The 12,877-nt window shown below is 33.5% G+C and overlaps 1 protein-coding gene across 3 annotated transcripts in view; it reads right to left on the reverse strand.

The window, feature by feature from the left end:
* The window catches only part of LOC118203791 (uncharacterized), a 51,623-nt gene extending 39,887 nt beyond the window's left edge, over positions 1–11,736 (reverse strand). The window contains exons 1-3 of one of the 3 annotated variants that reach the window (XM_035376085.2): positions 11,434–11,736; positions 5,009–5,067; positions 3,295–3,342 (exon numbers count right to left, since the gene is read on the reverse strand). In XM_035376085.2, the coding sequence (XP_035231976.1) occupies positions 3,295–3,342; positions 5,009–5,067; positions 11,434–11,482 (156 nt within the window). In that variant the 5' untranslated portion in view covers positions 11,483–11,736. Of the gene's footprint in view, positions 1–3,294; positions 3,343–5,008; positions 5,071–11,433 lie in introns of all 3 variants that reach the window. The other 2 variants (XM_035376078.2, XM_035376094.2) reach the window with 2 other exon arrangements.
* Between the last annotated feature and the right edge of the window lie 1,141 nt (positions 11,737–12,877).

Raw genomic sequence — 12,877 nt, forward strand, 5'->3', positions numbered from 1 at the left:
TTACATTTGGCTATTTATTACAGTCAAATTATTTTATACTAGATTATTTTATGTTACTTTGTAATTCCAGGACTTTTTCAAATCAACTCGCTTTGGAAGTATTTGAATTTCACTGCACTAACAGAAGCTTTTGTACGCATAGGGGTATTATCTAAAGATGCTTCATTGCTGTATTACATTTGAAAACTTACGCTTTCTATCTGCAAAGATTAGATTAACAGCGTAAACTCTTTATGGCATCTCCTCACATTTCTTGTTCAGGTAAATGAAGTTTTAATTTCCGTTCTTAGCGTTCTCGCTATGTTATTAATATCATAAAAGGCATAAGAAGAACTCTAGTAAGCAGGGACCCCGTGCTATACCATAAGCTATAAGCAAGAAATCAGAATTTTCAACCCCTAGGCCTTTAATTGAAGAAATGGCGTAACTTGATACAGAAGCCGACTAATCAAAGCGAAATACATGGCGTCATTTTCTGTATAGCGAAGTGTTCTTCTTCTGCAGAGAGGCAACCCAAAATTCATAGTTCGCAAACATTTCATAACTAAGTTCCGTGCCGCTAGATCTCGTCTCCTTAGAACTTCCCGCCTTTTTTTTTTTTTTTTTTTGGGGGGGGGGGGCAAATAACATCAATCTGAGTAGAGCAGTTCGTTCTGGGTACTGATTTATGTACGTTCCTGCTAACAGCACCCGACCATTTTATAGATGTACGGAAACAAAACAATTGCAAACAGTGTGCTTGAAATTTTGCTTTTCGTCAGAAAGACTGCAACTGAGGGAATCGAAAGATTTTATACACATTGCAGTGAAATTATGTGTTAAGTCTTTCGGATCATTTTAGTAGTCTTTCGCACTATTTTAATATTTCACTCCTTTCTGCTCGCCTCTAGATTTTCAAGTTGCGGCAAACTTCTATTAACATGCATCTTTTTTTCGACTCTGGAAAATCTCTCTTCCACTTAAAATTTACTCAAAGCATCATCTTTAAAAGATATTCCAAGCCTAATTCCAACCATGGTCTTAGCTGTAGTTTTGCTTAAGCAAAATTTCACTAACATTCTTTGTTTTTTATGGTCACACATTGCAAAAATGATTTGGCAATGCCAGCAGATATATGCGTAAATTAGAACTCAGGACATAATTCCCTAGTGAATTAATGACCCTCGTATTTTTCTCCCAAACTCAAATTATCATACTGTCTCCTCACAGTAAATGCGAATGCAAGCAGAGTCATTCATCAAATGCATCTAAAAAGAAATACAGTTATAGAGTTATACTTTAGCAGCAGGATTTCGTTTTACACCTCTAGTAATCACGTTTTAACTCTTCAGCAAGTAGCTGAAAGTCACTATACTTGTTGCTACATAAAGCCGACGGATACGTTTTATGAGTGATTTTATCTCTTATTGTTTTCAGGATTCACACGATTAGCAGCATTTACATGATTAGAAGTTAAAATTGTACCAAATACATTATAAGTTTGTGTGCACGAAAACTTAAAAATATTTTCATCAATATATCCGTGAGGAAAATAAGCTGTGAAAACTAAGCGATTTATTTCTAATTAATGTAGATTGGTCAGCAAAAGAAAAAATTCCATTTATCTCCGCTAATTTACGTGCCAGCAGGTCTAAAACGTGTTCCTTAATTGCCGATGCTGATGAACTGATAATGCTTATTTAAGCTTTTACCCCAAGGCGTTGGCGTTGAATAAAATTTTAGAGCACGAGGCACACTGCTGATGAGGCGAAAGAATAAAATTCAAATTCAAGTTCGGCGGAATTCAAACTCAAGGATGTGAATTTTGTGACACAAAAAGGAAGCTCTTCTACTTATTACATGAGAAAAATCTTGCTGTCATGATGGTGTCATCTTCAAGAATTAATCCGTTTTAGCGAAGTTGAAGATGGTTTTTTTTTTACTCTGAAGGGCAACAGTTAATTTATCTTTTAACGATTTGCTTGTTTGAGTTCTTTCAGCAGAGGAATGATGGACCATGTTGACTTATCAGTCATCAGATTTACTGTATCATATGCTTCTGGTGTGATTCATCATTAGCATTTCAGTTTTATTTTCTGAGGGTTTTATCGACAAGGCTGATATCTTCAGTTCTTTTAGGTCTCGAAAATCTTCATTCGTCCTGAAAAGCAGTTTTCTCTGCAAGCAATCTGAGAATTTAGGTTTTGAAATTTCTTCAATAACTCTGGACATCCTCGATAACTGCTTACAAGAGGGTCTTAGCAAAACATTCTAGTAGGAGTGCCACTTTTCTTTGGACGGCAAGCATTATTCTTGTAATTCTCACTGCATTTCACGCATCTTATTTAACTGTAACATATATGCTGTAAGAGTCCAAATTTATGGCATTTAAAGAATTGCTTTGGCCTTTTCTTTGGGTTAAACTGCTCGGTAGGTACATCTATTCTAAGTACATTTCTGACGCTGAAGACGGCTTTAACAGCCTCCTTTTGCTGTAGTTCCAAAGCGGTAAGTTGTAGCTGTAGCTCCAAAGTTGTAAGTTGCTTTAGTTGAAATTTTCTGCCTTTTTAGTATTCTTTAATTGCTTCTTGAGGAACCGTTCTAGGAAATCTCTTCAATATGGCTTTTACAGTCATTTCGTTTTTTTGTTTGAAAGGTGTGGAAATGGAGTTTTTCATCTTCAGATTGAACTGAACTTCACTGTAGTCATGAGAGATTTTCACTTAAATTTATCCGAAAAAGCTCAGTGGTATTACACTCAAGAGCTTATAATGGCCCGTGTTTGGACCAAATAAGCATTCCATTAATGTATCACGTATTCTTAGACTTTGAGATTTGTCTCTTACATCCATACAGAACAGATCTATTTGCTATGCAGAGTACCAACAGTGATTGCGATTCTTATGTCTAAACAGTATTCATCATACAGTGTAAGGGTGGATTAAGGAGAAAACTTCATCTAGTCCTGGTTGCCATTATTCTAGCAACTTGACCAAGGTTCTCTTTGTTGAGACAAAATGATTAAATGGCGATGCGAATGAAATTTCTATAAATCACTTTACAATGGACTTTGTGCTAATAATTTTTCGAATGAAATTTTAAACGAATTTAATAACCTTTAAAAAACCAATTAAGCTCAAATTTTTTCAGACAATTTAATAAGCTATTGAAGATTAAGAAATTTTAATTTCTAAATAATATAAACATGATTACGTTCAATATGCCTGTTCTTTTTAAGAAGTGCAGCAATATTTTTTTGCTAAATATTTCTTGTGATTAACATTAAGTACTAATTATGTATTAAAAGTGACTTACGCAAAGTTCTCCATCGATAGAACGGACTCCTTTCAGGTCTCCAAAGCACTGCAAAGTAAATTACAGTAAATGATTTCTTATCACAGAAGAATATTATTTTTAAGAAACCTTTTATGCATTATTCATTCATTCGAAAATACAGTAGAAAGTTTTCATTTTCTACTCTGTTTATCCTTAAGCAACAGAAAAAAGAAAAAAAGGCAAGTACTGTTGTTATCTTTTTTATTATAACTAGACAATACACTACAAATGAATTGATTTAATTTTATATGCCAAATAACCAAAAGTTACCAAATAAGCAGTCAAAACAGAAGAAAGTCGTAACTTTTGATAATAGCCTTTCGCCTTCGAAATCTAACCAGTGATGTATTAGTACACCGCCATAAAAATTTTAATCTCTAAAAATGAATTTTTATGGAAGCCAGACAAATATTAAATTTTATGTAGTTTTACTAAAAGGTATCATTTTTTACAAACTTAAAGTAGTCTGAACACCTACAATATTCAATCCATTTTCTAAATTCCATACATCTACGACCAATTAGTTCTCCAACAGATATTTAGTCGCATAGTTTCTTTGAAACACTTGCTATAAATGCTTCTCTGCATGAGGAGACATAGCCGCTCAGACGGGAGAAAGTAGTAGTGACTCTGACTGCCGTACTGAAGGGCCCGGGTTCGAATTCCGGATAAAGCATGGATTTAAATTGTCTTTCCCTTCATAGGAGGTAATGGTTACCGCCTAATAGGTGGATCCATAATAAAATGACTACCGCTTCTGGCTTTCGTAACGGTCAATGCCTAAAATGGCTATTGCCCGCCATAAGAAAAAAAGGAAAGAAAAAACATGAAGAGACATATCTCTGAACAAGTATCTTTGGACGTCTGGACTCCAGAAGGTATAAACATTAGCATGTCGGAAACATTGTTGCCGCAGATTTATTTGGTGACAGTTAATGAAACTGCGTATGGAAATCTCGTGTCTGAAAAACTAGGATAGTTACTGAGTCAGCTTTTGGCTTGCTGAATAACATATACCGTGAACTGTTTGGCGTTTTTTGTTATTATTTTAACAGACTTAATTTATGATGCAATATTTATTTCAGATCACATTTATTTCCGATTCATTTCTTTATAAAGAGAATATATTTTAGAACTTTTTCACATTGCAAGCCATTTGTTATTGTAAACTAACATGTGTAAGCGATGTATTTTTTATCTCATTTATTAGAATAACTAAATCTACTAGAACATATTTGGCTGTTTAAAGGGATTATCAGTGGCCGAGCGGTAAAATTGTTGAACACTGGTAGTTTCGACCTGGGTTCGATTCCAGGTGAATGGTCGGGTTGTACGGGCGTTTTCTTTGTTTTCCCCATGTGTAACATGTATATGAGTCAGTTTCCAGTAGAAAGTCCTCTACGAATTCATCCCTCCCCTTAGATAACCTTAGTGTGCTTTGCCACTACCAAATAAACCAAAGCAAAGGGATTACCTTATATTATGAGAATTCTCCCAAAACAAGGAAAGTCTAATGTAACGTCTGTTTACATTTGAGCATATTATCAGTTTCTATTGTTGAGATTTTTCTCTTATTAGACGAAGTCTAAGCTAGACTTATAAACTTAAAAGCGCTGAAGCGATTTTTCGTTTATTAGACTAAGCTAGACTTGAATTACCATTAAGAGAAATTCAAAGATATAAAAATACTTACATCTAGAAGACACTGGAAATAATCGTCATATCCTTCTTTTAACTCATCTGGATCATCGCCTGCTAAATATCATAAACAGTTATTATTACAGAGGGTGTTATGCATATCGATATAAAGGTAATAACCACAGCTAAAGAATAGTCACCAGATAAAACACATTAATCTCCCTTACGAAAACAGAGATTTCTTAGTCATATCTTTTATCAAATGTTTAAAATAGAACTGATCATTTAAAGCTAAGCATTCTGAATTTATCGCTAAAGTTTCACAAGTAAATTTTTCTGAATTAATTTTTCTTTTATAAATACTACTGTGTACAAATATCTGAAATAGCAGAACATTATTCTGAACACCTGGAACACATCAGAGACAGTTCTTTTGTCAGTCTTCTTCCGTCTGATAAAAGATTACATAGACTAGAAAAGATTTAAAAGATTGAAAACGCAGTAGGAAACTGAAGATCTTAAATCAAATTAGTAACACATTCATATAAAAATATATTCCAATTTGAGCCCGAAAGTATTCATAGGATGCAGAAGCACAAGATGAGGATACTAACGTATATTATGAAGCATAGCTCTTACCGGGAGGATTATTAAGAATATTTACAGGGTTTTTAAATGAATCCTATATAAACGTTATTATCCTATATAACCGTCGTGATATTCATCAAAGCATTGACTTCTTGCAAAAAGAAAATTTTCGTCTAGTCTAATTTCCGTCTGCAATAATTTATTTATAAAGACTGTGTCATTAACTAATTGTAAATGAAACAAGTTTTCGTAAAATATTCGAATCTGAATTTTTTTCATTAGTAACATGAATTAGAATTTCACTCAAGAAATGTATTTATAATGAAAGGACGAACTGAATTCAAATAAATAATTGTTTTAACTTCAACAGAAAACGGATATTCAGTTGTACATGCAGGTTAAGCCTATTTCATCTGCAGAACTTTTTGCATTATTTAGCATCTATAGTCCTGATACGCTTGAAGAAATTATTGCTTGAGGCTTCGTGAAGCGCTATCAAATAATCCATATATTACCGAAATTAGTAAGAATATATGTGCTTTATGGAAATGCTGTTTGAAACGTGCTCTGAGAATTCACCACCAAGGTAGGTTTTAGATATAAAATGCATTAAATAAACGTATTACGTTACATGACAAAAGGGACTAAAAACTAGACTACAAAAGCTAGATTTAAGACAGCTTTCTTTCATTCTTGTTACTAACGTATTATTCCTACGTTATTCAAAACCTCGTACTGCTAAAACAATTACAGTACTCTTGCCACAGACCGCGAATTTCATCATTTGAACAAATGCCGATGAAGGCATGATTTTTTCGATTAATGAACATCTAGAAGAAATCATGTGAAATAAGACTGTGATACAAAAGCAAATCAAACAATTACAATTCGTATATAACACTGGTACTGTCTTTGTTGAACAAGCCAGATATAACAGTATCCGTTTCTGTAACTACACAGTTATTTTTTAAATATATGGATATTTCTTGCCTTATACATCAATGAAAGTGAAACATATTCATGAATGCATTATTAGAACTAAACAAAACTTATATGCAATTAGTACAAACTCTTTTGCCTTCACCCAAAATAATCAACTTGTGCAGACCTTTATTTATTGCTATAACAGTCTTGTTTACAAAAATTAACCGCCCCTATTCTAGTCTTGTTCGAGTGTCAAGATATATTGTGATACAATAAATAACTTTATTATAGTTCTTGGTCACAGCAGTCCAGTAAACAGGATGAGTCTAGATGTATTTTGATAAATGCAAGAGACTCTTCAACAGAATTTCACGGAAGCTTGGGTGTTTAGCCGATGTTCTCAGTGTAGCATATCGGGAAAGCAGTCTTTTGATAAGTAATTAAAGAAAATTAAAATGTATTGCTTATGTTTATATCCATATTTTTTCAGTCTTGCACACGCAGACATATACACAGGAAAAAAATTATTGCATATATGCCGGAGAACACCATTCAATGCCTTCTAATGGCATAACACAGAGATGAATTTCCATCTTTCTCGGATATCGCAACCTCTAAGGTATATCTTCTCTCAGATAAATATGAGAGCAGTATAGTGCACTTCTAAAACTTGTAGCTCTGTTTAGATTTACATTTTGAATATAAATTAATTATGATAATTATAAATAGTTTATTATGATTTGTGCATACCATTCTAAAACAATTTCACTTATTTATAGAGTATTTCCGTGACGGTAAATATATCAAATTTGACTTGCTTTGTTTGTGTAAACTAGTATCAAACCCTAAAAGACATTAAGCGAATTATCGCTGTGCCTGAGGTAACAACAATCTTGAAAATATTTAAAACAACCTTTATATGTAAATAAAACTTGATCATAAATGCCCTTCCTGTGCTTGAACATCAGCCTCCCTGAAAAGGACGCATGCGCCAAAAAAATACACTTTTTCCAGCGGAAATTTGGCAATAAAAGCAATAAAAATTGCAGTCAGCTTACAAGTCATTTAGATTCTTTTTATTTGCTACATGCAGCAGCAAACTTCAAAAATCTTTCTCCAATAGTACAAGAAATCTTTTATCTTCTCCAAGAAGAAAGCATAATTAAAATTCCTCTTGACAGGATGAAAGCACATGCGCGGAATAAGGGAATAAAGACATGAAAAAGTATACTCTCTTGCTAAAGATGCAGCTACTCTAAAGCTGATTCCGAAGATATGAACTTAAAAATGGCCTATGGCAGGTGTTCTCAACCGGAGGTACGCGTATCACTGGTGGTACGCAAAAGAAAAATACGTGGTACGCAAAGAAGCAAGATATTTTTAACTATTAAATTCAAAAATTAAAATCCCAACGTCCTAATTAAGTTTTTTCTCTGACACTCGTAAATTTATGCGATCTGAGCTTTGTTCAAGACTGGTGGTGGTAGTAGGACTTTGAAGTGGTGGTACTAAAGGTTTTCAATTTTTGTTTAGATGATACGCGTTAGTCAAAAAGTTGAGAACCGCTGGCCTAAGGCATACCTGAAAAAAGAAACACACAAGAAAAATCTGACAGAACAAATGGAATTCTGTTCTCCAATGCAGGACAGTTCAACACAATAAAAGGGAAAAGATGTCTCAATTAACCCCTTTTAAATCAATTCATATCTGGACATGGACCCTTCCCCACTTATTATTACGAGAGAAATATCTCTTCCTCAGACCACTGTGTAACGAAAGAGGGTTTCTACGGTACTACCTCTTCTCATGTCCATTCACGTAAGCACATCACAGCTTTAAACCACCTACAAAAGAACTCGAGTTTTGAAAATATATCATAAACAATCCAAAATTTCCTCAGAAAATCAACAGCATTATAAAATACCTTTCCAAACAAGGTAAGATATTTGTGAGAAATAACTATTACGAAAAAATCTTTATATTTGTATATTAATTCTTCTAAATAAAACTACATGAAAATGTTTTGGAAAGTTTGCACAGAGCGTCTGTAAGTTGTTTCACTGGATCAGCAGTACCAGACAGATCTTGTACCACCATATGTTAAAATCCTGGTGTCCCATATGCTTATTCCTGCGCTGTACTATGGTTACTATTTTATGTCCGAGAAAGTAACTTCAGGTTCATTTTCTTAAACATTGCTCTCGTACATATATGTTCAAATACAAGCTTCTTAAGTTAAGGTATAGAATTTTATGAAAATTGTTTCAATACTATGGATTGAAAAATTCCTAAAAATAAAATTTAACTTTTCATGTAGTCACCATTGAGAAAAATTTCATTTGTATACCGATGTCAAATAATTTCTTGAAATAATGCTATTTAATGAAGTAACCAATCATCTGACTTTTTTTTACTTCTATATAACAAACAAAAGGCAAATCTAAATTATCACAATTTACTTCAGTTTGATCCATTTGTTTCTGAAATGTCAATTATGTGATCACATTATCTAGAATTCCGACAACGAGACAAAAACTCTCTTACGGCGAGGAAGTATCATTTGGAAAAATCTTTTGAGTTTCAGGAGTATGGACGTTTAAAAGAGAGTGAGGTCAAATGTTTCAAAACAGACAATTTTTATCCGTTGGAAATAATCTGAAGTCTAAAATTGTTGCTAAGAAGCCGGGGCTAGATCGTCTAAGAAAACCAAATTCTTTCAAAATCGGTTAATATCCTTAACTACCCAAAGCATATAAGAAAACTGACGAATAGGCTGCTGGCTATCTCGCAACTACTGATGAAACTTTTGCATTACAGCAAATTTTAAGCAGAGCAATAAATGAGAAAAACTTCTCGCGCCATAAAAGCCAGTAGTTTGACCTTAAAACGATCGGCGGAGCTTCACATTGACGGTTCGAGTCCCACTCAAAACTGATTTTTACTCGACGCTGCAACTTGCAATTTCAGACTTGTACAATTTTAGCTCATCACTTTTACTTTATTTACAGTAAATGTTTTAGAAAAATGCTTTCTACCTCCTCGCAATTGATTAATTTTGTCTCCACTTCAAAATTGCTCTTAACTACGTACTCTCTACCATGACGACAGATGGCGACACTTATGCAGACTTTAGCTAACCACTTACAACAGGAGAACTTAAAATAATAGTAAGTTAAATCTAAAATTTAAATTCAAAAAAACTAGTAGCCGAAAGGCTACACAGTGAATTTAATGTGAAGTCGACTCTGAAATTATTCGCCGTGAAATCCAAGTATTGGCAATTCTAATGCAAGCTCATCTCAGTAGCATAGCCACGAGAGACAGAACACGTCTCTAGTTAATTATGTCACGAATTAGTCTTTCAATCTGAAAATTGCACCTTAAAATACAAGCAAATTAAGTTTGCATTCTGGGAGGTAAACAGAAAGGGAGAAGTGATGGTACAACTCGAAAACATAAAATAACTGGTTAATTAACATAACGGAACCTCACATACAAATGCTAAAAGGAATCTGCTTTTTCCCCACATAATATTTTTTCCTAAATTTTCGTTCTCATATTACCTCAGTTTTATTTGTTTTATAATAAAATTTTGCAACAAATACATTTATGCTCAATATTTTAGTTTGAATTTGGGTGTTATGATGCCATGTATGACCAGAGTCGTAGCTAGGGTTTTCAGCGCTCAGGGACAACTGAAGATTTCGCGCCCCCTACTGCTTGCTAAGGATGGAAAACATTTAATTCTAAAATGTCGTAACATCTGTTTGGCGCCCCTTGGATTCTGCGCCCGGGGACAGATGCCCCCCTTGCCCCCCTCTAGCTACGCCCCTGTGTATGACCTCAAATAAATTCACTCAGTTTTGAAAATTAGTGTTTTTGTGCATGTAAAAGAAATTTTTAAAACGAAAGTAATCCTTTCATAATTTGAAAATAAAATATTTCATAATTTTACATACAGAATTCGCGGCTATATTATCAATAAGTGATTTGAAAGAAAGGCAACAAGTTAAATAGCAGAGGCTGCTTTATTCAAGACAAAATTTGTAATCGGTTAAATGAGTAAATTTTGCTTTTTTACTGATCCATGCATTTTTTCCTTAGTTTCGGTAATGGGCACGGAAAATAGTTTATTCAATACATTCATTATTTAATGATTCAGCGAATTTGCACTCAAAGATCCTTTAGTTTTTAGATAATAAAAGCATAATACTATTTTACAAAGGCAGACTTTATTTTTACTAAAGAATTCCATCCTGGATGTGGAAATTATTTTCCTAAAATGGGTTATTTTATTTTAGAAAACTTTGCAGTTGCAAGTATACACTTAATAATTAATATTTGAGGTAATAAAATCCGTTGTCACCTTTTTATTAACTTTGTATGCAATCAACCACCTATTCAATAAGACATTTTAATTATTCGAGTCCATTCTTCTGTATGTCTATAGAAAAAAAAAAAAAAAAATTCTTTTTGGAGGCCATTCATACGAATGCTTCCTCTTTCAAGAGGTATATACGCCTTCCTAAGCATAGAATAAATGGAAGAAAGTCTAGGAAACCACGATATAAGTGAGAAGTTCCAGTCTCAAATATTTAATTCTATCCGCCCCGAGTATGTATTGTGGCGAACAGTTAGTAATGTTTTCAAATGTATTCATTGCAATATCTGAGGTAAAGGCCAGTATAGGAAATTGCATGAATTAAATTTGTGCGTGCTAGTAACGTTTCAGCACAGTAAACAAAAATGTAGATGATACTGCTGTCGATTTCAGTAATGCATAGGTTATTCGATGTTTAAGGGCTACTTCAAATTTGATGATAGTCATATGTCTAACGCAAATACTTAAGTTATAAAGATCAATGCACTCAATTCGCATGCAAATCTTCTTTAAATTATGAATCTGAAATCAGCCATCACTAAATGAAAGACATCATCTAAATAATATAACCAAACTTATGATCTTACCGAGTCCAGGTGTAATGAAAAGAAGAAGGAAGATGCCGTATGGTAACATATTCCTCTCCGAGACTGCTATCTTTGTTACTCTCTACTTGAAAACCAGCCAGTTATATTTGCTGTGAACCTCACAACACGTTCTATAGAAAATGGACATCATTTTCTTGTCAACTGATTTTAGAGCATTTGCATCAATGACGTATGCGATTTTCCCCCTGCTTCCAAATTAGAACAGGTGGACGTTGTACGCGAGGGAGGAAAGGTATTAAACTGTAGATCTCTGAGCTGATAATGCTGCTCAATTACGACAGCGTTTTCAGAAACAGAAATCTTATTCTCTTTATCACAGATGGCACTATAATCACAAAGTCATGCCTGAAAACAGCGATGGCACGCCGTCGCAATCATTAAACATAGTTTTGACGCAATGAGATAACTATGCTCGCATTCAAGAATTTTCCTGACACAGAAAAATGTATTAGGAAACAAAAATGTTTAATCTTTTTGTTCATGGTTTAAAGATGATAAAAAATCGATTAAATCAGGAGCGTACGAGTTTTATATGCGAAAATGTTCTCGCAATTACTTTTACATTTCCTTGTATATTGAAAATACATGTTCAAAGACTCGAATAACAAAAAAACGAAAATTATAACGTTAAACACCGCATACATTATTTTTTTATAACCGTGTCTGTAAATATGTAATTTAGTAACGGGTAGAAATTCCACAGCCAACTCTTTCTATTCAAATTATAATAGCCCCTTTTATACCAGTATAACAAATTGAACAATTTAGTAATGCACGCATTTTAAATTATTTTATCCATGTTTTATTTGATTTTAGAAAGTTTCAAAACTTACTTATAGCTTAGTCATTCAAATTTTCAAATCACCTTAAGTTGCCTTTCCAAGTCGTTGTCATCGTATTTGCTTTACTCCATTACTTATTCTTATGGTCTGCCAGTATTATGATCAAAACATATTGATAATAATTCAGCGAAACACAAGATTTCCTTTACCGGTCAATACTTATTATTCTCACAAGACTTTCCTTTATCAGTCAATATTTATTATTCTCTCCTCAAAGTGATCTTCTACGACTGTAATGTAGGTCTGCCAAACTTTTCTTGAATTCCCAAAACATATTTCAGAGACATTTTCATGAAATCCTTCAGGACATACCAAAATATCTGTCATTGCTCCAGTAAACTCACATTGGTGACCATGAAACAGAAGTTACCAGAGAGAAAAAATAAGAAAAAAAAAAAAAAAAAAATCACATGGCGGCATATCAGATGAAGTTCGAAGCTTGTGAAGCCATGTTTATCAAATTTTTCAGTCAATTTTTCTTTTCCAAAATTTCACGAGCAAGCATCCTGAACAGGTGCATTATCGTGGGGCAAGATCCATCAGTTTACCTCACCACAATTTGTATAATTTTTCCGCGAAAT

The sequence above is a fragment of the Stegodyphus dumicola genome, chromosome 2 (genome assembly GCF_044657685.1).
Source record: "Stegodyphus dumicola isolate Sdum_Otavi_A_Nest chromosome 2, ASM4465768v1".
Classification (NCBI taxonomy): domain Eukaryota; kingdom Metazoa; phylum Arthropoda; class Arachnida; order Araneae; family Eresidae; genus Stegodyphus; species Stegodyphus dumicola.